Consider the following 24,743-nt stretch of genomic DNA (forward strand, 5'->3'; position numbering starts at 1 on the left):
GCCGCTCACTGTTGCAAAAATCAAGTTTTCACGCATAAATACACTCTCTTCGTCGCTGATATCCTTGGACAATATAAATCATATGAGAGCAGAGCCATTTTATGCAATATTTACCGAATAACATAAATTTTAAAAACAAAACAGTAGAATTTTTCGAGCGGCTATTGGACCCAAAAAAGTTGTAGGATATTTTTTGTGTTCCAATAACCGCTCACGCAAAAAAATACGTGGAATTCGTAAAATCTGTTGATTTTAGTACACAGTGTGTTTAATCACTATTATATACTCCCACTGACCAGGAAAAAATAATTGTAAAAACATAGAGTTGCAAAAATAATTCACTTTTCCGCAAAAGTCTATTTAAAGATGTCCATACATTTGTCCGTGAGCGGAATTAGGACCACTTTGGTCTCGCACAAATTGTAATGAAATCATACTTTTTTGAAAAGTTCTACATAAGTCTTGTTTCCTATCTGATTGTACTTAGATTAAACTAACATAAAATGCAAAAAAAATTACAAATTGGCTTACCAGTCATTTAACAGACGACGTTTTTCTGCAAAACTGGCCTTAGATGAGCGGAATCTGGTACCCTGATGGTACCTAAAATCAATTACAAAGAGATTTTTTGAAATCACCTTTTGACAGCTGGGCAATTGCTTGACAGCTCCGCCCAGTACAAAATGCAACGAGGGGTGATTCGACAAATCGCTCCCATACAAACTTTAAACAGATTTTTTAATAGGTTCCCGGGCACCAAAATTCATGAAAATTTGGATTTCGGCTCAGTTTTGCATGCAGATTCAGAACACCGCTAAAGAAGCCAATTTACTCATGTTTTCCCCAATCAAAGGGTAGATTTGCAACAACTTTGCCAAAGACAGAGTTCGCTTTTATCGAGTGGATGACTTTATGCTGTCACTTTCCTTTGGTAAAATGTTTTATAAGTATTGAGGTATGAGGTATTATGATAATAAAAATGTCTTATCTTTCATCTTTAACCCTGATGGAGTTAACACCACTCACGCGCTGACAGGCGACAACCTGAATTTTCACCAAGTGCGTAGCGAAGCCATGCTACCGCTGTCTTCACACGTGTTGCGGCTTTGTCATGGAAACGTCTCACGATTGACTTCATTAATCTTCCTTGTGCGCAACATGGCACAACGCCGGCAGCACCATAATTTGCAACCACAGTTTTCGGACATCGTTCACATGGACAAACACCAAAACGGCGAGCCCACAGTGAATACAATGAACTGGAGCACAATGCAAGCTCACGTGTAGGTGGTTAGAAGCGCCACTTGAAGGGAAAAAACTAGCGACAACCGGCAAAAATATGTAAAGCTTATCGCTTCAGCTATCCACCCCTCACAAATAATATAAGTGATTGTGATGAAAATTATTCACCCCACTAAATAGTGCGGAAAAGTGTTGGTATCATTAGCAAAACAATTATTTACAAATTTTATTATTTTTACCGGTAACTCTTGATAATTTTTGGAACAAGTTGGGATCCTGGTAGAACTACTGCAGGAATGACTTTCCGGCAAAGCTGAAGCGAGGAATGAGCGAGGAAAGCTTTGAGGGCAGCTTTTCAGGACTTCCTTTGGCAATTCACACAAGAATTAATCCAGGAACTTCTCCAAGAGATTTTACTACAGTTACTCTACGAAGTTCCCTCGATAATTGGGGGTTTCAATTATAAAAAAATATCAGAAACAGCACCCTTTTCGGAGCCGGTATGTAAAAATAGATTTTTGGATTCTCAATTTGACATAATTGATATTTTTAAGAGATTTTAAGATCTCTTATTCCACCGGGAGGTGATTTTATCAAGGAGTTTCGCCAAGAATTTCTCCAAGAGTACCATCAAAGAGTTTTCCTGAAGTTCCACCTATGATTCCCCGAAAAGTTCCACCAGAAATTATTCAAAGAGTTCCTCCAGAAGTTCTTCTAAAATATTGATCAGGTTTGCATCAAGCAAAACGGTGAGTCGTTAAGGAGAGCGTTCAACATAGCTCTGGTCCTCACAAGTTCCTACCTCATGCTTCCACGGGTCAAGCGATGACAAAGACCACCAGCTAAGAGTTGTAAGGTACACCGGGGCAAGTTGAAACGGGTGGGGCAAGATGAAACAGCGGGTTAACATGATGTTTTCTAATGATAATAAACAGTTTGATCGCCATAACGCATAGTTTTTGATTCAAACAATCTTTTAACGAAGGATAAATTACCAAATTGTATTGAAATCTGTTTCAAAACTTCGTGTTTCATTTTGCCCCACCCGTTTCAACTTGCCCCGGTGTACCTTATGCTTAGTTGCTATTGCAGCCTGGGCACTGTTGTTCTTCTGACTTCAACTAGATTGAGGAGGTACGACCCGAGCGTCTGTTCACCAAGGAGGTGCGGCTCAAACAGCGTCTGTTCTGGTATCCAGCGGCTGAGTAAGAAACGCTGCATCACGCCCAGCTAGGTCCAAGGTGGTAGCCCCATCAGCGTGGTCGTCCCTGTGTTGGTAGGAACGTTAAACATAACTGACGCGATGGCCCTCCGGCGAGACAGGAGTGTTGGCGTAGACCCAATAAGCCACCCGTCAAAATCCCCATTGCGAGTAACATAGGAGAAAATACGACTCGATACAATCGGCAAAGACCCACACGACGAAATAAGGACTACGATTGGAAACTTGGAACATGGAATTGTAAGTCACTTGGTCACTTTGCAGCCTCCAGTGGAATGGTAGTCCGAAGCACCTTCTTCCCCCGCAAAATTATCCACAAAGTCAACTGGAGATCACCATCAAACAAAAAAACAAATTGACCATGTTCTAATCGACGGTAAATTCTTCTCGGATATAGCCAATAATGTCCGCACATACCGCAGTGCGAATATAGATTCGGGCCACTACTTAGTCGCTGTATGCATGCGCTCAAAACTTTCGACAGTAATTACCACGCATCGAAGTCGAATGCCGCGGCTCAACATCGAGTAGCTGCGTAACGTAGAAGTGGCTCAAGACTACGCGCAGCAGCCAGCAGTGGCCTTATCAACGAAAAAGCAGTTTGGCGCAGCTACACAAGACGATGACGTAGCCCTGGCTTAACAAGTAGTTCAAACTGGAGAGTAGATGATAGCTACACTCACAGCGACCACCTGGCGTTTCGCTACAATATCGACTACAACAACAGCAGGCAGCGGGTAGAAGAAGAGGCGGCTAGGCCAAGGCCAAGCCCTCGCAGGTGGAAGACATCATACTTCGACGAAGAAGAGAAGAAACTTACTTGGTTTAGACGGCGAAGAGCTGGTTGCGGTGCACTTACGTGCGTGTGATGCGACCATGCCTAGGCGAGTCCACCCTAGAAATGGGAGGCCACCGGCTTACTTGTGGACCGACGCGATTGCGGACCAGCGCCGCGCCTGCCTACGGGCTAGGCGGCGGATACAGCGAGCACGATCAGAGGAAGAGCGAAACGAACGGCGGGTGGTGTTCGCCGCTGCAAAAGCCGCGCTGAAATCTGAGACAAGAGCAAGCAAAAAGGCCTGCTTTGAGGGTCTCTGTCAGAGTGCCAATGCGAACCCGTGGGGTGACGCCTACAGGATCGTTATGGCCAAAACGAGAGGTGTAATGGCTCCTACAGAGCAATCTCCAGAGATGTTGGAGGGGATCATCGAGGGGCTTTTTCCGCGTCATGATCCTAGTCTTTGGCCTCCTTTCGTAGGACAGCCGGGGACTGGGGCTGGCGATGAGGAGAGGGTCACCGATGTGGAACTTGCGGGAATAGCAAAGTCCCTTAGAGTAGGTAAGGCCCTAGGTCCGGACGGAATTCCAAACCTGGCCTTGCAGAGGCTCCCGAAGTGTTCAGGTCTGCTATGCAGAAATGCCTGGATGAGGTAGTTTTCCCTGAAACTTGAAAGAGACAGAGTCTGGTACAATTGCCAAAGGCGGGGAAACCACCCGGAGACTCGTCGGCATATAGACCAATATGCTTGATAGACACGGCGGGGAAGGTGCTCGAAAATATCATCCTCAATAGAATGTTGAGGTTCACCGAGGGCGAAAATGGTCTTTCGAGTAATCAGTACGGCTTCCGGAAGGGGAGGTCCACCGTAGACGCTATCTTAGGGTTACAAAAACCGTCGAGGAAGCACTCGAGCCTATGAGGGGAATTCGTTTCTGTGCGGTAATGACCATGGATGTAAGGAATGCGTTCAATAGCGCCAGCTGGTCTACTTTTGCCGATGCGCTTGCGTCTGGGAATACCGGGGTATCTGTACAAGATTCTCGAAAGTTACTTTCAGAATCGAGTACTAGTTTTCGACACGGAGGTGGATCGGAAGTGTTTTCACATAACCTCAGGAGTCCCGCAAGGTTCCATCCTGGATCCGGTGTTATGGAATGTCATGTACGACGAGGTGTTGAGGTTAGAGTACCCAGTGGGAGTGGAGATTGTCGGATTTGCCGACGACATTACGCTCGAAGTCTACGGTGAAACGATCGAGGAGGTGAAGTTGACTACCGACCACTCGATCAAAGTTGTGCAGGCGTGGATGCGGTCCAGGAAACTGGAGCTGGTTTACCACAAGACTGAGGTGACGGTTGTTAATAACCTGAAGTCGGAGCAGCAGGCGGAGATCAGTGTAGGTGAGTGCACTATCCTGTCAAAGCGCTCCGTCAAACACGATAAGCTTACCTTCGGTAGCCACGTCAACCTGTAAAAGAGCCTCTACGGTTATTGCGGCACTGTCCCGGATGATGGCCAATAGCTCTGTGGTGTACGCCAGTAAGCGCAAGCTTCTGGCGAGTGTTGCTACGCCCATACTTAGGTATGGCGGCCCGGCGTGGGGCACTGCGCTAAGTACTGAATGCTACCGACGGAAGCTGGAAAGTACTTACAGGCACAGAGAAACAGACGTCACACTCGTATTGCTTCCCATCGATCACCTTTTTAATGGCTGATTCAAATATTCAGTAGTAGGTCGATCTACCAGTCGCGGCGCTGGTATCGTTTTTGCTCCTGTTTGACGTTTGCCCACTACCGCCATCTAGTGGCGGCCCGGCCAAACACAGTACGTTTAGCATTGGGCGATTGCGTTTTTGTGACGATGTTTTTTAATGAAATTTGTTCTAAGTGTTACGTCTGTTTCTCTGTGTTACAGGCTTATGTGTCTGACGGTTGCGAGCGCGTACCGTACCGTGTCACACGACGCTCTCTGCGTATGGTGCCTATCGGCATCCTTACAGGGCTGGTAGCGATGAATGACGTTGAAAATAGTTATTTTAGTGACCTCACTGAACAAAATAGTGACCAAATAGTGACTTTCAGATGCAAAAATAGTGACTAAATAGTGACTTTCAGGATACATCAAAATAACTGAAAAGATAGGGTATCCCAGAAAGTATGGGCACAACTTTGCAGCTCTGCTATTTGGAAATGGATATCGTGCCTCAACCCCTTCCCGTCCACGACTTTTTTCAAAATCACTCAAATTTATCGAAATCATAAAAAAATTGATTGTTATTCAATAGTTATTGATTGTTTATCAATAGTTTCACTATTGAATAAAAAAGTAGAGTGCACAATTAGAATAATAAGCTTATAACCGCTTTTAAATAACTCTTTTACAATATTGTAGTGGACTGGTTTCAAATGCCTTTTTAAGCTGTTTATTGGTCTCAGTAAATAGTCAAGAAGGAAAATAAGATCATAATTAAATCTATTAACAGACAACACTGAAGACCGGAATACATCAAAATCACAAACTGAGGCCAATGAAACCAGTAGATATAGTCCATGAAGACGATAAAACAACTGTGTAACAATAGGCCAGAAGTGATGCGTGCATTCCGATCAAAATATTCTGAACAAAAAGGTTTAAGGCGAAACTGGATCCATTTCCTCACTTTTTGGTTTTTGATTTTTTATTAAATAACAAAGCGATATTTTCGAAATCGGTTTTCGTGCACATGTTGAGTATGGATCAGGGTATCTTCTGATTTTTTACGCGAGAGAAAATGTTTTTCGTTTTCGCAGAAACCATTTTTGAACAAAATTTCACTAAAAAATGGTTTCTGCTGGTATCTTCTGATTTTTTGAGGCGGGAAATGTTTTCCATTTTTGCAGAAACCATTTTTTTGTGAAATTTTGTTCAAAAATGGTTTCTGCGAAAAAAAATTCAGAAGATACCTTAATTCATTCTCTACATGTGCACGAAAACCGATTTTTAAAATATTGCTTCGCTATTTAATAAAAAATCAAAAACCAAAAAGTGAGGAAATGCTTCTAGTTTCGCCTTAATAAGCGATTGATTCCTTTGAACCCTTCAAAGTGCCGGGTAGGGATGGGATTTTTCCTGTGCTACTTCAGAAGCGTAGTGGTAAAGGCATCTTAACACCTATTTCAACCAAGTTGTTCCAATTAAGCTTATCATTAAGCAATATCTCTACAGCTGGGAGAGAAGTTTGAATCACTTTTATCCCAAAGGCACATGAGAAGCATAGACCATCACCAAAATCCTACAGGTACAAAAGTTTATCGTCCATTACAGGGGATAGACAAAATGATCGGGGCAGGCAAAATTTGCAAAAAAATGGACTGTAAGTCTTCGAAAAGTGCACAAATATTTTCAAATTTTCACTAGGGGTACTCACCAAACAGATTAAATTGCTGCGTAAGCAATAATTTTCTGCTAATTTGAAATGTTATTTGATTTTGCGAATGAAATAATCAAAGATTGCCTAGGTGATCGCGACGTTTAATCAGTTTAATCAGTTAACGCTGTTAAGTGAATCCCCCTACTGTAAATTGATCAACAAGTTGTGTATCAATGGTCCAAATTTTGAAAAGATCGGTCCATTCTACATAAAGTTAAAAATATTCTAGGAAAAGCATAATTATCCGATAGCCACCATTGAACTGTTATACATATCTCCGGATTCAATGAACCGAATCCATTGAAATTTTAAGCGTTTATGACTAATACAATGAGCTTTGAAAAAACGATAATTTTGTCTATCCCATGGCATATTTAACAAAAAGCTGATTGAGTCAAAATCAATTTGCACATCAAGAGGAAATATTCTCGGTAAAAGCATTTTATAAGCTGGTTACAAAATTGGAAAGATCCTTTGAAGCAAATCGCGTTTCTTGACGTTTAAGGGATGATCGATTTCGTAAATATTTTGTTCAGTAAGGTCACTAAAATTACCATTTTCGATACCGCTAATTCATAAGATTAAATAAGAATTCCTGTCAAGGTGAAGTTTTGACAAATGCATTGTTAATAGGGTCCTAAAATGTAAAATATTTTCCCGGTTTTACTGCATAACACGAAGGAGCATGCTTTTCTGATCTCAATGGTATTTTTTCCGAATTTAAACAATGACAGAATAGTTAATAAACTCGAAAATAAAATAATGATGAGCAGGTCTTGTTTGACATTCGAGGTCAACCTTGACGTAACGAAAGTGAAACGACGGGTTGCAAAAGACATCACATTGGTTCACTTTTGACAACAAATGTTCCTGTTTGACATACACGGTAAACAAAATTTACCCAAAATTGAGTGCTAAACAAGGAGTGTTGCAAAAATTATTAAAATTTTTGAAAATTTATTTTATGGGCTTTACTTAATAAGACTACTTAAAAAATGAGTAAACATGTCGTTTTAATCAATGTTTGATCGAATTATGTAGAAATTGAGATAGGCCTTTAGGAGCCTATTGGATTTAATTTGCACCCAAAATAGTTGAAAATAGTGACTTTTAGATAGAAAAAGTGACTTTAGTTGAAAAACCTTAAAAATAGTGACTTTTTAGTGACCAGCATGAAAATAGTGACCAAGTCACTAAATAGTGACTCACTACCAGGCCTGTCCTTATTAGTGAGGACATGGAGTGCTTCAAAATGCGCGGCACAAGAGGCATACGCAGGACTGCCATGATGGCCTCTATGGTCAAATGGCAGCGCGCGTGGGACAGTTCCATCAAAGGAAGGTGGACCCATAGGTTGATACCGAGGGTAGATAGTTGGATTAATAGGCGCTATGGGGAAGTTACATTCCACCTGACACAGGTCCTTTCAGGCCATGGTTGTTTCTACACCGTTTCGGGCATGCGGATTCTCCCGAATGCCCAGTGTGCAATGGTTTAGAGGAAACGGCGGAACACGTTTTGTTCGTGTGCCCGCGTTTTCGCACAATGCGTGACCGCATGCTTGCCACATACGGGGAGGACACAACTCCGGACAATTTGGTCCAGAGGATGTGCAGGGATGAGTTTGGCTGGAATGCCGTTTCAACGGCTATCACCCATATCGTCTGGGAGCTACAGAGGAGGTGGCGCGTGGACTCGGAGAATGGATAGTTTAGATGCAGTTCAAGAGGTGATCCAGGGGTTCGGAGTCGGCTTCGTAGGTCATACCGGCACCTCAATGGCGAGGTTGCAAGCACCGAAGGTGGCGTGGTAACAAATCTAGGAGTATGTGCACAGGACGAAAGACTTCCGGCCCCTGACCTCCAAGACATTGATGAGAAGGTTTGCCGGTTGAAAAACAACAAAGCTGCTGGGGCAGATCAACTACCAACAATGCCGTAAGTTTATATTCATTTTTAGAAAAGTTTTCATGCAAATATTTTTGTAAAAGATTCACCTAAATCATGTTACTTTGACTTATGTTTTGAATGAGATCTATTGTTTTGAAATCAGACGCAAATTGACGGAGATATGGGCCTAAAAAAATGGCATGTTTTTTGGGGGTGGCCCCAAACTTTTGATCGGGAATGTACGTAACGTATAGTATCTAGCCGCGCACAAAAATTCAAATCAATTGCTTTGAAATTGAAAAAGAAAATACCAACCATCGCACATTGGAGTAAATCATATCAAAACCTGATCAGAAGTCGAAAAACTCAAAATGAAGTAATTCGGTTTTCCGTTGTGTTTTTGCCAAGTGTAGTTATCGTGTAATCGATTGACAGCTAAGCAGTGTCCAAATGTTTTGTTTACGCTTATCAGAAGAGGTTTAGTAAAGCTGAATTTTAGCCGTTTTCCTTGATTTAACTCACAGCGCGTGCAAGTTTTAACCGTAAAAAGTGAATAAAATTGATAGTCAATCAATTCAACGATGCAGTTTGTTAAAGAAGGTTAATGTTGTTATTCTGTTAATTTGAAACCCAAACAAATTGACGTTAAGTTTACATACAATATATGAAAATATTGAAAAAAAATATTTGATGGAATCCTTTACCGTACATTCAAAATAAAATAAGTTGATTTTCCGGTTGTTTCCGGGAAATCTGCTTTCAGTGTATGATAAAACTATTATTCCTCTTTCAAATGCAGAAAGAAAACCTTCCGGATGTTTCCGATTTCAAAAGTTTCAACACTTTGAAAAAATCGTAATAATTTTATTATTATATGATATTATTTGCCAAAAAACACTATTTGGCTCTCTGAACGTATTTTTGCTGAAAACTAGAATTCAACAGCTTTCAAGCAAAAAAAGAAGTTTAAAATCGGTCAACTGGTTCCAAAGCTGTGATTTTTTGAAAAAAAATTGGATTCGAAAAATGTTGATGGTCACCCTAATGACGAAATAAAAAAAATACTGGTCTAATTATTTTCGATAAACTACAAAACCACCAAGTATCACGATGTTCGGAGACACACTATATCGATTTTCTATGGAATGGTTGTATTATTAAAAAAAAAAATCTTGTTGAAGTCGGTTAGATTGGTTGTTTCTCACTGCTAGGAGAATTTATTGTTATAAAATTCACTGAAAACTATGAAATACGTTTCATTACTAATTTGGGTTGTATTTGGGTTGCGAAAATACGTTAAAATCATTTTGATCAGTTTTGATGTACTAGGTGCTCCACTGTGCATCGCCGCTTAAGTGATCTGGCACCCTACATGAGGAAAACTGCACATGCCGGTTGTACACCGCGAATGAAGATAAACTGTTACAAATCGAGCAAAACGGTAAAAAGCTCAAAAAATACAATTGCGCAGGCTACAGCCATAGACTAATTTCAAGACGTCGATGTACCAAAGAAAACCATTAAATTTCGTGTGTCCAGTCCGGTACCCAATAACACAGCGCAACATTTTTTTGTCTCAAGAGCAAACTTATGTGTCTCCGAAGGATTTTGGGCCGCTGAATCCGAATTCGGGCTCAGATTTGCTCAAACACGTCACAATTTTGAGCTATACCTCAATTTATAGGGCAAAATATGCGATTTTGGGCTTTTTTTGACTGCAAGCCATTAAGCAAGGAAATATTTTTTTTAAGCAATCAAAAGGTTAATTGGCCAATTAACATCTAAATTAACGATTCATGCAAAATATTTCGTTTTATCTAATCAAATTTGATAGATTTAAGCATTTTACGTTAGTATGAAAACTTGCATGCAACTTTTGGAGGATGACTTGTATGGGAAATAACATACCTATCATAAATCGCTTAAAACTATCAAATTCGATTTGGTAAAACGAAATATTTTGCATGAGTCGTTAATTTAGATGTTAATTTACCAATTAACCTTTTGATTGCTTAAAAAAAATATTTCCTTGCTTAATGGCGTGCAATCAAAAAAGCCCAAAATCGCATATTTTGCCCTATAAATTGAGGTATAGCTCAAAATTGTGACGTCTTAGAGTCATTCTGAGCCCGGATTCGGATTCAGCGGCCCAAAATCCTTCGGAGACACATAAGTTTGCTCTTGAGACAGACAAAAAGTTATTTTTTGTTACGCTGTGTAATATTCATTATCGTGTATTTTTTCGTGTAAATTGCCTTTTGTGTAAATTATATTTAGCGTGTTACACCGATCTGGAAGTAAAGGACTAAACATAAATTACATAATTGGGTAATTGGGTAATTGGGTGTTAACAATCTGCGAACTTGACTGCGGAAAAAATCGCGATCATGGCACCGCTGCTACAGTAGGGCAGTTCAGATGAATGTTGCCGAAGACCGGAACTAATTTCGACAATCGGGTAAAAAGTTATTAAACAAATTCTCACTCGCATGCGCATCTTCACACGATTCCCTTCGAGGTGTGCAAGAAGGTAACACGCATACTATGATTGCGTGTCAAGCATGTCGATCAAGCTGTGGTCTTCTGTTCATGCATGCATGGATGAATATCAATTAATAACTTCTGTCTCGTGAGTCGAAACGAGTTGCGGTTTTCGGCAACATTCATCATTGAGGTCTGAAGAATTCAATTCGGCTTTGACCCTATGACTTCATCCATGTGGTGAAGCTCTACAACGAGGAGAACCTTTTTCGGAAATTCTCCATAGTAATTCCCATATAAACCTATTTTGCTTTTGGGCCACCATTAAATCACCACCGAAATGGCTGAAAATTTGACAGGACTCTAGTTTTGCACCAAAGATTGTAATGAACATATGGGAGCTCTGAATTTTTGAAGTTTTTTAAAGTTTGAACTGCCCTACTGCTACAGCTATCTGTCTTTTAATATATTTAATGCAATTCAGAATCATAATTTCTATTATATATCAGTCATTTTGGTATCATAATGCCCAATTTTTCTGAACTGGTTCATTATGCAACTCACTTGAGTTGTATAATGAAAAAATCATTTCATAAAATTTTGTATGGAACTCGTTGCAAAACTCGAAATTGTACAACTCGTGCTGAAAAAAATCATCTTTTGCAACTGATTACATAAATAACTATTAAAAATACATTAAATGGAAAATTAAATTGAACAAAACAGACTTAGAATCATTAAAAATTTGATATAAATTACATTTTTTTCAAATGCCTGCCCCTATAAAACATAGGTATTATAAGTGGGAGGATAAATAAGGATATTTATTGTGTTCTGTTTTGATGTCGCTGAATACTACATTCATTCCTTCTACAGGGGGTGGCCAAAATGTTTGGGATAGGCATTTTTTTCTCCCACAAAAAATTCAACATGCTGTAACTTTTCATAGAGTGCATCAAAAAATCTCAAATTTTGATTGTTTATCAACCTGTTATATGTGCATCATTGGTACAAATTTGGGCTCGATTGATTAATTTTTCGCGAAATATGAATCGTTCGGGTAAAACACTATTTTTTAGACAACTCATTTTTGAGCTGTCATATCCCGGAAACCAATGAACCGAATTGAATGAATTTTTTAACGTTTATCAACAATATATTGATACTTAATATAACGTTATAAAATGTAATATTTTCTCACGACGAATTAAGTTATACCGGGTTGAAATTTTTACCCATATAGAGGAAAATGAGTCAAATTTACAATACCACACAAAAATTACTAAATGTGTTCTTCCTTTAATCTAAATAGGCTCTAATATATCTGATTAAAGATAACTTGAGAACAGAAGTGGAAAATCTTTGGACATCAACACTGAAATTTATTGGCATTGACGTAAAAAAAATACATTTTTTCGAGAAAATCCAAAAAGTGTCAATCCATGATAACTTTTTTCAACGTCCAAAAAGTATCTGTTTTAATAGTATGTGAAGCATTTGTATATTGTTAGTGTACGTTCAAAATTTCATTCAATTCGGTTCACTGGTCTCCGAGATATGGCAGCTCAAAAATGAGTTGTCTAAAAAATAGTGTTTTACCCGAACGGTTCTAACTTTGCGAAAGATTGATCAATCAGGCCCAAATTTGTACCAATGATGCACATATAATAGGGGGCCGTCCATATACCACGTGGACAGCTTGGAGGGGGGAGGGGGTTAGCGAAAAGTCCACGCTTGTCCACGGAGAGGGGGGTGGGGGTTCGTCAAATGTCCACGTGGACAACATTGACATATAAATTAAGAAACAATAATATACAAACGAAAAAAATATGTCGCATAATTGTTGATATGCTCTTCAACAGTTCTTTCATACATTTTTTTTTATTATACATTGTCTTTTAGTTGTAAGTTACTTCTTCAAGGAAAAAAAATCATGGTATTGATTCACAGACTAATTTGTTTTAAATTATCAGAATTTCTAATTACTTAGTTTTCTTCATCGAGGAATATTCTGGAGATTTAAAATGGAGTGTAGACCATGAAAATGTTGGTGTTTCAGTCAAAAAATTTTCATCGGAGTTATGTATGGATTTTTCGAAGTTTCATTTCAAATTTTTAAACTACTTCAAAGTTTCAATATACATGTAGGGGTTTGCAGGCTTATCTCAAAAACTTTTTGTTGTAGTTTCCTTTAAAATTTAAGATGTTTCTAATGAATATTAAAGTCTAAACCTCAGCAATACAATTTAGTTGCTGTAAATCTTGTTTTTTGTAAGAATCTAAGCAATATAATCTAATCTTAACAAAAATCTGAAATTTAAAATTACAACAAAACAATCAGACAATTATAGATTGAACAAACATTCTAAAAAACACCGTCTTCAACCAGAAGCTTTACAGACTAAGCATTGAACAATCACTAAGGCGCTGTCCATAAACTACGTAGACTCATTTTTGGCCTTCTCAGACCCCCCTCCCCCCTCGTAGACTTTTGTCCATACAAAAATTTGTAAATTTGTATGGAGCGTAGACTTTGGTCAGACCCCTCCCCCCCCCCCCCCTCCTCCTCCTCAGAGTCTACGTAGTTTATGGACAGCCCTAACATTAGGCGATGTCGATTACACGAAAAACACCCAATGAAGAATTTTCCGTTTGACGAAAATTGTTCACCCGCTGGAGCAAGAATCGAACCCACACTTTCACAAACAATGAGCTGAATTAAAAACAATGTTGAAATCTTGTGGGTAGGTTTGCTACTAGGTTTGTGCTACTTGTTTGTTTATACGTAAAGCTATAGAACATTTGTATTTTATAAAGTTTTCAATAATAATATTACCTAAGACATTTTTACGAAGAAAAAAAAAACAATTTAAAAAAATACTTTTTCAAAATCACTTTTTCCATTTATTTCAGAAATATGAAAAAAAAAACTTTTTTTCGGATGTCCACGTGGACATTGGGGGAGGGGGGTAGGGGTCAATGAAAAGTCCACGCTTGTCCACGGGGAGGGGGGAGGGGGTCAAAAACCATGAATTTTCTGTCCACGTGGTATATGGACGGCCCCTAGGTTAACAAATTGTCAAAATTTGAGGTTTTTTGGTGCACTCCCTGAAAAGTTATAGCATGTTGAACTTTTTTGTGAGAGAAAAAAAGTTGCCTATCCCAAACATTTTGGCCATCCCCTGTATACGATTATCTCCGGACTTGCACAGCGACATAGGCAGGGTGAACTTTTTAGCTAATTAGCCAGGAGAAACAAACTGTATAGACACGTACCTTTTTGTATGGTATCAGCAATTGGTAGTGCGGTAGCTTAATCTTGTACCCCGCTACGACCACCATGATTAAACTGTGTTTGTTTTTCGCTTGCTCCAGGTGATAGACGAAACAAATCAAATTACAGCGTGATTTGTTTCAATATGCGTCGAAACGTGCAGAATGTCTGGATTGATGTGCCAACTGTGAGTGACCGATTTGTCCTTTGTGCGTTAATGCTTCCTCACATGTGGGACATTCAGGAAGACGTTGCTTTGAGAGATTGAATATCTATGCGCTTCAGATGCGGACTTGTGAACCGGTCCTAGTAAGAGCGTTTATCCTTTTTATGGCACTAGTACGGCTACCGACGGCTAAATACTAATCCAGTGACATTTGTTACTAGTAAATAAATTAACACTAACTGCTCGCTCTCAGTAAATTATTTGGAGAAATTCTCCAACTTCATCGAGCCATCAAACGACAATCTTTGAAAATATGCACTAAAGCTCTTCCAGCTTCGAACCCCTCTGCTGACTAGAACACGACTAGGAACGACTGACAAGCACTACATTTTAGTACCATTACTACGAGACAACTAAACCTGAATAATTTTCAAAATAAATACAACAGCACCTTCGCACTAAGCTTGACCGACCTGGGGTGAAATGCTTTCCTTTTCCTCCCTCTCTATTCCGACAACGTAATTATGCTTACCCTGCTATAGCATTCCCTAGCAAAGGTGGGCACAAGCATAGAAGACCGGCCTGAGCTCGGTTACGCCAACAACGGAGCACGTTTTCTGCCAGAAGTGTTGCTATTCGGAAAACGGCACTGAAGTGGCCACATGCCGGTACACAATGGCAAGGCAAGTAATGAGAATGGAATGCCAAACCATCGACAGGACAACGTGCCTGCCGATAGCCTGTTTGGTTAGGATGTAATAACAGTGGTGGGGCAAATTTATTGTTTGTACATCACTAGAGCTAGTGTTTCCTCCTAGTAGGTATTATTATTAGGGACAATGGAAATTCGCGATTTCGCGGAAGCCGCGAAATCCGCGAAATTGGGCAATGGTTGCGAAATTTAAGAAATCCCGCGAAAAGACACGAAATCTGAGAAAATTCAGAAAATAACCTCAAAGTTTCGCCAATTTTAAAATTTAAAAAATAAATTGACTGATAAATTTTACCAATGTAAAATAATTTAAAAGTTTAATACATTTTACATCAACTTCTTTTCCAATTTTTCATCAAATTTGTTACTTTCCTGTAAATTTATGATTACGCCTCATAAAATCCAAGTGAATTATTCGTTTCGCATGCAATATTGATGTGTTCTTTAACAATACGATCAAAAATATGGTGCCGCGAAATCACCGCGAAACTCGCAATGTTGGCCCGCGAAAATTGAGAAATTTTGCCGCGAATTTCCATTGTCCCTAATTATTATCTAAAAGCACATCGCTCAGCCTTATGCTAGGTTGACTGGTGATTGTCTAGCCTTGCATATTTTACTCGTAACAACCTAGCATCACACTGTTCAATCTTTAGATTCTCATGAAATGTATGAAAAACTTCTTTCAAAAATTCCTCCAGGTATCTGACAACTCCCTTAAGACTTCTATCCGTCGCTAATATCAGTACTCAACTGTACTCGTATACGCTATACACGCCAATGCCATATAGCACACCCATATCCATGCAAAGCATTGTCATCAATTATGTGTTGTAAAAGTTTCGCTTCCTTGTGAGTAAATGCGTGAATTATTTTAGTTGACAAGAAGCTTATAATTGTTACGTTAGGTCTCACATTGAAGTTATGTGGTTTTACGATCCTACCTACGGTACTAGGATTCGAACTAGGAAATGTACTCTGGCAAAGTATTGTTTGCAGAAATCATTTTAGGAAACATTTCTAAGGAAGTACAAACGTGATGTGCTGCATCCCAAACGCATGAGTAAAGTTCTCCGCTGGATCTTTTGTCTTTTCACTCATTTCATAAGTTATGGAGAACGTGGCTTGATATGGAAATGACAGACCATGAAACACAAAAGTTCTACCAGAAGTTCAGCGCACTTCGTGCCGCCAGCCATCTGCACCGATAAGGACGGGATGTAAGGTTGATTGAAAGGTGGAAGTAGCACTTCGATGAGCATTGCGTCGAAAAGGTAAACACGCGAAATCAAAGCAACGGAGGGAACGACTACGTCAGTGCAGCAGAGCATGGAATTGATCAAACTCACATGTTGAGGGAAGTTCAGGATACCATTCACCAGCCTCAAAACGAACAAAGGAACTGGTAAGGATGGTTTCGCAGCTGAGCTCATCAAGGTGGGACTACAAAATTGGCCACCCGTCTGCATCGGTTAATAGTCAGGATCTGGGGAACCGAACAACTACTGAAGTAGTGAAACCAGGGGATACTACCGGTCATACTAAGGCCATTTGTAGATGGTAACTTCGTGTGACGTCGAACTTTGTTTGATCGTAGAGTTCTGCGATGTCCAAAATAAGCTCGATTTCCTGACACAATGCGTCTCTGAATTTTTCTGCTGGTATCGTTGTCGGCGGTCACCAGTGAACCCAAGTACACGAATTATTCAACTACCTTTTTCATCACCGTCGATAGATTCCGGAAGACGGCCGCATTAAACCCTCCGTAACCCTTTACGAGATTCGTAGGGACTCGAGAGTGTCCCTGATACTCGAACTACGCATCTCAGTCAATCCATCGTCGCCCTGATCGATTGTATCAATTTATCTGGAAATCCGTATTCGTGCATAATCTGCCACAGCTGATCTAGATCAATTGTGTCATACGCCGATTTAAAATCGATGAACGAGTTATGTGTGGGCACGTTGTATTCGCGGCATTTCTGTAACACCTGGCGGATGGCGAACGCCCGGTCCGTGATAGCGCGTTCACTCATAAATCCTGCCTGATTTTGCCCCACGAACTCTTTAGCAATTGGTGTAGATGGCGGCATAATCTTTGAGAGAGTACCTTGTAGGCTAGGCAGCTTTCAGAAGTGTAATCGATAGATCGCGATAGATCCCGCAATCCAACTTGTCACCCTTTATGTAGATGAGACACACGATACCTTCCATCCATGATTCCGGTAAGACTTCTTTCTCCTAAAACTTGGTAATGACTCAGTGTAGTGCTCTCCATCAGTGCTTCTCCACCGTGTTTTAGAAGCTCGCTTGGCAGCTAATCTGCTCCTGCGGCTTTGTTGTTTTTTAACCGGCCAACCTCCTCTTCAATATCTTGAAGGTCTGTGACTACGCCATCTACGGTGCTTGCAACGTCGTCATTGAGGAGCTTATCGTAGTACTGTCGCCACCTCTCGAACACTTCACGCACACTCGTGAAAAGATTCCCGTGATTGTCTCGGCACATGTCGGCTTGTGGCACAAAGGCTCTGCGTGAGCGGTTAAGCTTGTAGTAGAACTGCTGTGTGTCCTTCCTGCTGGCGCTTCTTCCTCCAGAAGACTGAGTTCTGCCTGTTCCGCGCCTGTCTATAACTTGCCTCATTCGCTCTCGTACGGTGTTGCAACATTTTCGCCCATGCTGCATTCTTTTCGTTTTTCAACTGTTCACATTCGCCGTTGTACCAGTCGTTTCTGTAATTTTTATTGCAGGGATTTCACTGTTTCACTAGGCAGGAAAATACACTCAACAGTGGGAAAACCAACCATCACGATCGCGGCCGTCCACGAAGTGGCCGACCTCTACTTGGCTTCCTTTTTTTTTTTTTACTTATTCGTTTATTTGGAAGGCTCGGGCGCCACATGGGCATAACTGAGCCGAAATCTTTTGTTTTTACATTGATTTTACATTTTACAATTTATTACTGCCTTAAGACTATGTTAGTTTGGGGAGCCGAAGTACTCGCGGCTGTTTCGAGGTTAAGGATTGAGAAAAAAAAATAAATAAATAAAAATAAAATTGGGAAGGATGGGTTTATGGGTTTAAAACTAAATTATTTGCTAACTTATACTAAAAACATTGATGGGACAAATTGTCCATATCTGTAACGGAACCAAAAAGAAAGGACTTTATTGGTAGACAACGACAAGAAGAGGACAAACGGAAGGGGGACTACGACAGACAGGGTCGAACAACAAAACCAAAAAGCAGACAACGAAAACAAGGAACGTACTACATCAAACTCTTACATCAACACGTTTCAAAAACTGGTAAATCAGGTTCATGTATTCCAAATCAAGTCCTGCCAACACTTCTCTAACGGGTTTCTGTTGTTTTCCTCGGACCCGGAGAATTTCATGCAGCTCAGATCTGACCTCACGATACTCATTGCATCCCCACACGACATGTTCGATATCCTGGTAAGCTACGCCACAGACACAGAGATTGCTTTCTGAGAGCCCAATACGGAAGGTATGTGCATTTAACAAATAGTGGTTGGACATCAGCCGACACATTACACGAATGAAATCGCGGCCTAAATCCAATCCTTTGAACCATGGCTTCTTCGACACCTGTGGAATGATGGAGTGCAACCATCTACCCATCTCTCCATCTCTCCATTTGTGTTGCCAGCTGATCAAGGTCTCCTGACGGGCCAATGCAAAAAATTCGTCGAAGGCGATTTGACGCTCGTAAATATCGCCTCCGCTAGCGCCCACCTTAGCCAGAGAGTCCGCTTTCTCATTGCCCGGAATTGAGCAATGTGAAGGGACCCAAGCTATGGTGATGATGTATGAGCGTTTGGACAAAGCACTCAAGACTTGGCGTATTCCATTCAGGAAGTACGCTGAGTGCTTCATCGGTTTCATAGACCGAACAGCCTCCAGAGAGCTTAGACTGTCGGTAAAAATGAAGTAGTGCTCAGGTGGAAGAGTGCGAATGTACTCTAAGGTGTAGTATATAGCCGCTAGCTCAGCAATGTATACCGAACATGGCTTTTGAAGCATGTAGGTGGCGCTATGAAATTCGTTGTAGACACCGAAACCACTCGAATCATCGGTTTTCGAACCGTCTGTGAAGAACTGTCTGTTCCCGCTAACATGCCCGAACTTACTTGCAAAGATCTGTGGAATACCTACGGAACGAAAAGATTTCGGAATACCGGTGATCTCATCCTTCATAGAGAGATCAAAATCCACTGTGGAGCTGTCGAAGTTTGAGAAGTTGTCACGATTGGTGTTAACCGGAGATGGGCTTACCTCCAGCGTCATGTACCAGTAGTACACAGTCATAAAACGAGTTTGAGGGTTCTGTTCGAGCAGCTTTTCGAAATTTTCTATGACCAATGGATTCACAACCTCGCATCGGATGAGGAACCGGAACGATAACTCCGCAAAGCGGTCTGTCAGAGGCTGTACGCCAGCGAGTACCTCTAAACTCATAGTGTGAGTTGAGTTCATGCAACCTAACGCGATCCGAAGACAACGGTACTGAACCCGTTGAAGCTTCAGCAAGTGTGTTGAAGCGGATTGAAAACAGAAGCTACCGTATTCTAAAACCGACAGAATGGTTGTTTGGTACAGCCTGATCAGATCTTCCGGATGTGCTCCCCACCATGTTCCGGTAATAGTTCGCATAAAGTTGATTCGCTTTTGGCATTTCTGTATCAGATACACAATGTGCTTCCCCCAGGTGCATTTGGAGTCGAACCAGACGCCGAGATATTGAGAAGACATGCTATGAGTGATTGTCTTACCCATCAGATGGAGCGGAAACTTTGCCGGTTTATGTTTTTTAGAAAAGACAACCATCTCAGTTTTCTCCGGAGAGAATTCGATACCCAGCTTGAGAGCCCAAGTAGACAAATTGTCCAAAGTATCCTGTAGTGGTCCTTGCAGATCGACTGCTATTGATCCCGTTACAGAAACAACACAGTCATCCGCAAGCTGTCTTAACGTGCAATTTTCCATGAGACAATCATCTATGTCTCTAACATAAAAATTGTAAAGAAGGGGGCTTAGACATGAACCCTGGGGGAGACCCATGTAGCTAATTCGTGAAACTGTCAAGTCGCCATGAGCAAAACTCATCTGCTTCTCAAACAGCAAATTATACAAAAAGTTGTTCAAAATTGGTGAAAGGCCACTTTCGTGTAGTTTGTCGGAGAGAACATCGACACAAACTGAATCAAAAGCTCCCTTAATATCCAAAAACACTGAGCCCATTTGCTGCTTTTGAGCAAAGGCAAGCTGAATTTCTGAAGTAAGCAACGCAAGACAGTCATTCGTTCCTTTGCCTCTGCGGAAACCAAATTGTGTATCAGACAACATGCCATTCGATTCAACCCATTTGTCCAGTCGAAAGAGAATCATCTTCTCCAACAACTTCCGTAGACAAGACAACATCGCGATTGGACGGTACGAATTATGATCCGACGCGGGTTTCCCGGGTTTTTGAATAGCTATCACTCTCACTTGCCTCCAATCATCCGGAATGATGTTATTATCCAGGAACTGATTGAACAAGTTCAACAAGCGCCTCTTAGCGACGTCGGGGAGGTTTTTAAGCAAGTTGAACTTAATTCGATCCATTCCTGGAGCGGAATTGTTACATGAAAGAAGAGCAAGTGAGAATTCAATCATCGAAAACGGCCTATCCATGTCGTCCCTATCCTCGGAAACATCACGAATTATTCGCTCCACGGGTACGGAATCTGGACAAACTTTTTTTGCGAACTTGAGAATCCACCGAGGAGAGCTTTCTCGATCCTCGTTTACCGACGACACGTTACGCATTCTTCTCCCGACGTTCCAAAGAGTTCTCATTGATGTCTCGCGCGATAAACCCTCGACGAACCGACGCCAGTAACCGCTTTTCTTCGCCTTGATCAAGTTCTTGAACTTGCTTTCAAGGGAAACGTACCGCTTAAAGTTTTCGACCGAACCGCGTTTCCGAAACTCTTTGAACGCAGCGGATTTCTCGCGATAGATTTCTGTACACTCGCTATCCCACCACGGATTGGGGGGTTTCCTGCGAGCCGAAGGACCTGGAACTGGCCGACGTTGTGCCTGAAGCGCGCTACTGATGATCAGTTCTGATAGGAACTGATACTCTTCCCGCGGTGGAAGAATTTCTACCGATTGCTCACCGTCGATAATTGCTTCCGCGTACTTTCCCCAGTCAATGTGTTTCGTGAGGTCGTAGGAAATGTCGATAGATGGAGGTTGACGTGAACCATTGGAAATAGAAACAACGATCGGCAGGTGATCACTACCATGGGGATCCTGGATAACCTTCCATGTACACTCCAGCGATAGTGAGCTCGAACAGATTGAGAGGTCTAATCGGCTGTCTCTAGGACTGCCATCTTTAGCTGGAGGTGCCACTCGCGTAACTTCTCCGGTGTTCAAAATTGTCATGTTGAAGTCGTCGCAGAGGTCATATATCAAAGTTGAACGGCTGTCATCGTACAGTTCCCCCCAGCCTGTACCATGGGAGTTGAAATCTCCCATGAGCAGCCGTGGCTCAGGCATAACCGAGCAGATGTGGGCGAGATCCCTGCGAGATATCGCAGTTCTCGGTGGAAGATATATGGAGGCAACACTGAGGGTTTTACCTCGGATTGTCACCTCACATGCGACGGCTTCGATGCCTGTCATCGGTTGAAAGTCGACTCTGTAAAATGAGTGCTGCTTTTTGATCCCCAAAAGCACCCCTCCGTACGAGTCGGACCGATCAAGACGGATAATGTTGAAATCGGAAAAAGGTAAGGTTACATCGGGTGTCAGCCATGTTTCGGATAGCGCAAAAACATCGCATTGTAAATTGTTAATTAAAAATTTGAAAGCGTCTAATTTTGGTACGATACTACGACAGTTCCAGTGTAGCACAGAAATCATATCTTCGTCCTCGGTGATTAAATTAGCCATCGAAAGATACGAATGTCGCAAGGAGGGGCATTTTAGAAGCCAACTGCTTCAAAAGAGGAGACACACAAGGAAGAAGTGCTTTGACAATGCTCTTCACTGAATCAGAAGCATTAAAGAAGTTAAGGATGATGTCTACGATGCCAGAAAGCGTGAACATCGGAGCACCAAGGGGTTGTTCCTGGTTCTCCGAATGCTGTCCCTCTGGCTGAGAAGTCGAAAAAATTGGGACATCTGGGATTTTTTATTTTCCCGGGAGCGAAGGAAAGTCTCGTTCATCTTGGATTTTGAATCCAGGAGGTGAACGTTTGTTACCTTTTTTAACACTCTTAGAATTTGTCACGGTGGGTTGGGGGTCACTGCTAGGCAGATTCCGAGGTTTTTTGGTGGGTCTCTGGAGCCTCACCCGCTTCCTCGTTTCACCCTTAAAAACAAAGGGAACCCCGTCCCCGACCTCAGAGTCAGAGCCCTGATCATCGAGAGACAAAGACGAGTAGATGTTGCGTGATTCAACGACCGGAGCAGCTTGTCTCAGCATTTCGGCGTAGCTTCGCCTTGAACGCTGCTGCAACGATCGTTTTTGATGTTGTTTTCGCTGTATGTACTTCGGGCAAACATTGAGATCGTGTGGACGGTCGCTACCACAATAAACACACTTGGGCGGCGTTTTACACGCACCGTCCACATGTCTCTCCCCGCATGTTGCACAGCGAGGTTTATTGCTGCAGTACTGGGCGGTGTGGCCCAGCTGCTTGCAATTGATGCAATTCATTATCTTCGGTACATACAGCCTCACAGGTAGCCGAAGTTTGCCAATCACCAGCAGATCTGGTAATGCAGATCCGGAGAAGGTCACACAAAATTCTTCAGATGGTGTGTAAACCTTCTTCTCGCCCTCCTGGGATACCGAATGCAGTTGCCGGCAATCCAGTATTTGGACAGGAGGTAGAGAAGGGTTATGGAAACGACCACAGCCTTGCATGATCGTTTCGCAGGTCAAAGATGCGTCGGCGACCTTCCCCGAAATCTCAATCGACGCGCTCGGTAGGTAAACGAAGTACTCAAGTGTAAACAACTCGCAGGCCACAATCTCATTAGCGTGTTTTCGGTCGCCTACCGTCACCCGAAGCTTAGCTGTACCGACCATGTCAATGGAGACAACGGAAGAATACCGCTTAGTCAGATCCTTGCTGATTTGAACGGTGTTCAAACGTTTGCCTTTGGGTCGGAAGAAAACAACATATGGCCCGCCAAAGTCGGGAGGGTAGGCCTTGAGGCGGGGGGACGTGGAAACAGATTTGCTGTTGGTGTCCATTGGAGAAGCAGCAGGGTGAAGGGAGACAAAGGGGTTAGCATTTATATCGCCTTGTTGGCTCGAGCAATCCGATGCCAATAACAAAGCTTCGCTGATGTGGTACGACGTACCCCCGCCATCATTGTCATCGCCCATTGTGGCAGCTAACTACCACCACGGGGCACTCAAAAATCTTAAACTAACACTTATCACGGGGCCGAAATAATCAAAAAACAAGGGACAAAATTAACTGTACAGGGGAAGTGAGGAAAAAAAAGAGAGAAAAAAAAACTGCTTATATACCAAATTAAATCTAATCAAAGAGACAGTGGAGAGGAGGGAACAACGAGGGGTAACTTTGAATACTTAGCTTTGTGCTCTGTTTTGCCACAGGCTCGACGACGACAGGTCCAAGCGATCGGATCGCCCGCACTGGGAGGAGGCGCGCGGGAGGAGGCACGCTCTCTGCTCTTCTCTCGGTGGGCTGCTGCTGTACTCACTGGAAGAACCCGATCACGACCGCGCGAGCGGCGCGGTATGCGGGGGGTGCTGCACTGTTGTGCTCGATAATCGGTCAATGCGCCACGTGATATAATGAAAACGTGAACTTTACTCAAACCAAACGAACTTTTGCGGCAAAATTTGTGGCCTAGCCAACCGCACACGTCCCACTAGGGATAATCACTTAATAACTTGATCACTCGGATACACTAGCACGAAAAAAGCCACCGAACTGAAAAGTATCGGGAGACAAACCGGACGAACGAAAAGATGCGACTGTCTCGCACGAACGCTCGCCAAAGAGTGATGACTTGGCTTCCTGATGAATATCATTTTCGCAAATCTTTATTCCGACATCCGCACAACATGACCAGCCCCCCGAAGTCTGCCGTATTTTAGACGTTTCACAAAATTCGCTTCTTTGTAACCTAACAACAGTAACCTAACGCAGTGACTTATATACCCAACAAGGAATAACGCTACATACCATTTTCTAGTTTCCAACATAGGGCATATGTACCATACCTTTGCCTAATATGCAAGCCGCTTCGACAATCTTGACCATAACTCGTGAATTAATATCACTACACACTAAGATTTTTTCGCCAAATCTCGGCAAACCGATTACCGAGATTGACACCGCCGAGTGCTCGGCAATCATCTCGGCAAAAAATAGATTTGCCGGGAACCTCGGCAATCACAAAAGTTGACAGCTGTTAATATTTTGCCGAGATTCTCAGCAAATGTATTTGCTGAATTATCGGCAAACAAAATTTTCAGTACGAATAAGTTTGCTGAATCTCGGCAT

The 24,743-nt window shown here is 41.9% G+C and overlaps 1 protein-coding gene across 2 annotated transcripts in view; it reads right to left on the minus strand.

Moving 5' to 3' along the window:
* Nucleotides 1–24,743, minus strand: part of LOC109414138 (ubiquitin carboxyl-terminal hydrolase 8) — a 75,196-nt gene that overhangs the window by 26,512 nt on the left and 23,941 nt on the right. The window contains exon 1 of one of the 2 annotated variants that reach the window (XM_029862825.2): nucleotides 14,302–14,888. The exons of the other annotated variant lie outside the window; for it this stretch is intronic. Within the exon in view, the coding sequence (XP_029718685.1) occupies nucleotides 14,302–14,367 (66 nt within the window). The 5' untranslated portion in view covers nucleotides 14,368–14,888. Of the gene's footprint in view, nucleotides 1–14,301; nucleotides 14,889–24,743 lie in introns of those variants that run through there. 2 annotated transcript variants of the gene reach the window in all.

This window comes from Aedes albopictus, chromosome 3 (genome assembly GCF_035046485.1).
Source record: "Aedes albopictus strain Foshan chromosome 3, AalbF5, whole genome shotgun sequence".
NCBI classification, from domain to species: domain Eukaryota; kingdom Metazoa; phylum Arthropoda; class Insecta; order Diptera; family Culicidae; genus Aedes; species Aedes albopictus.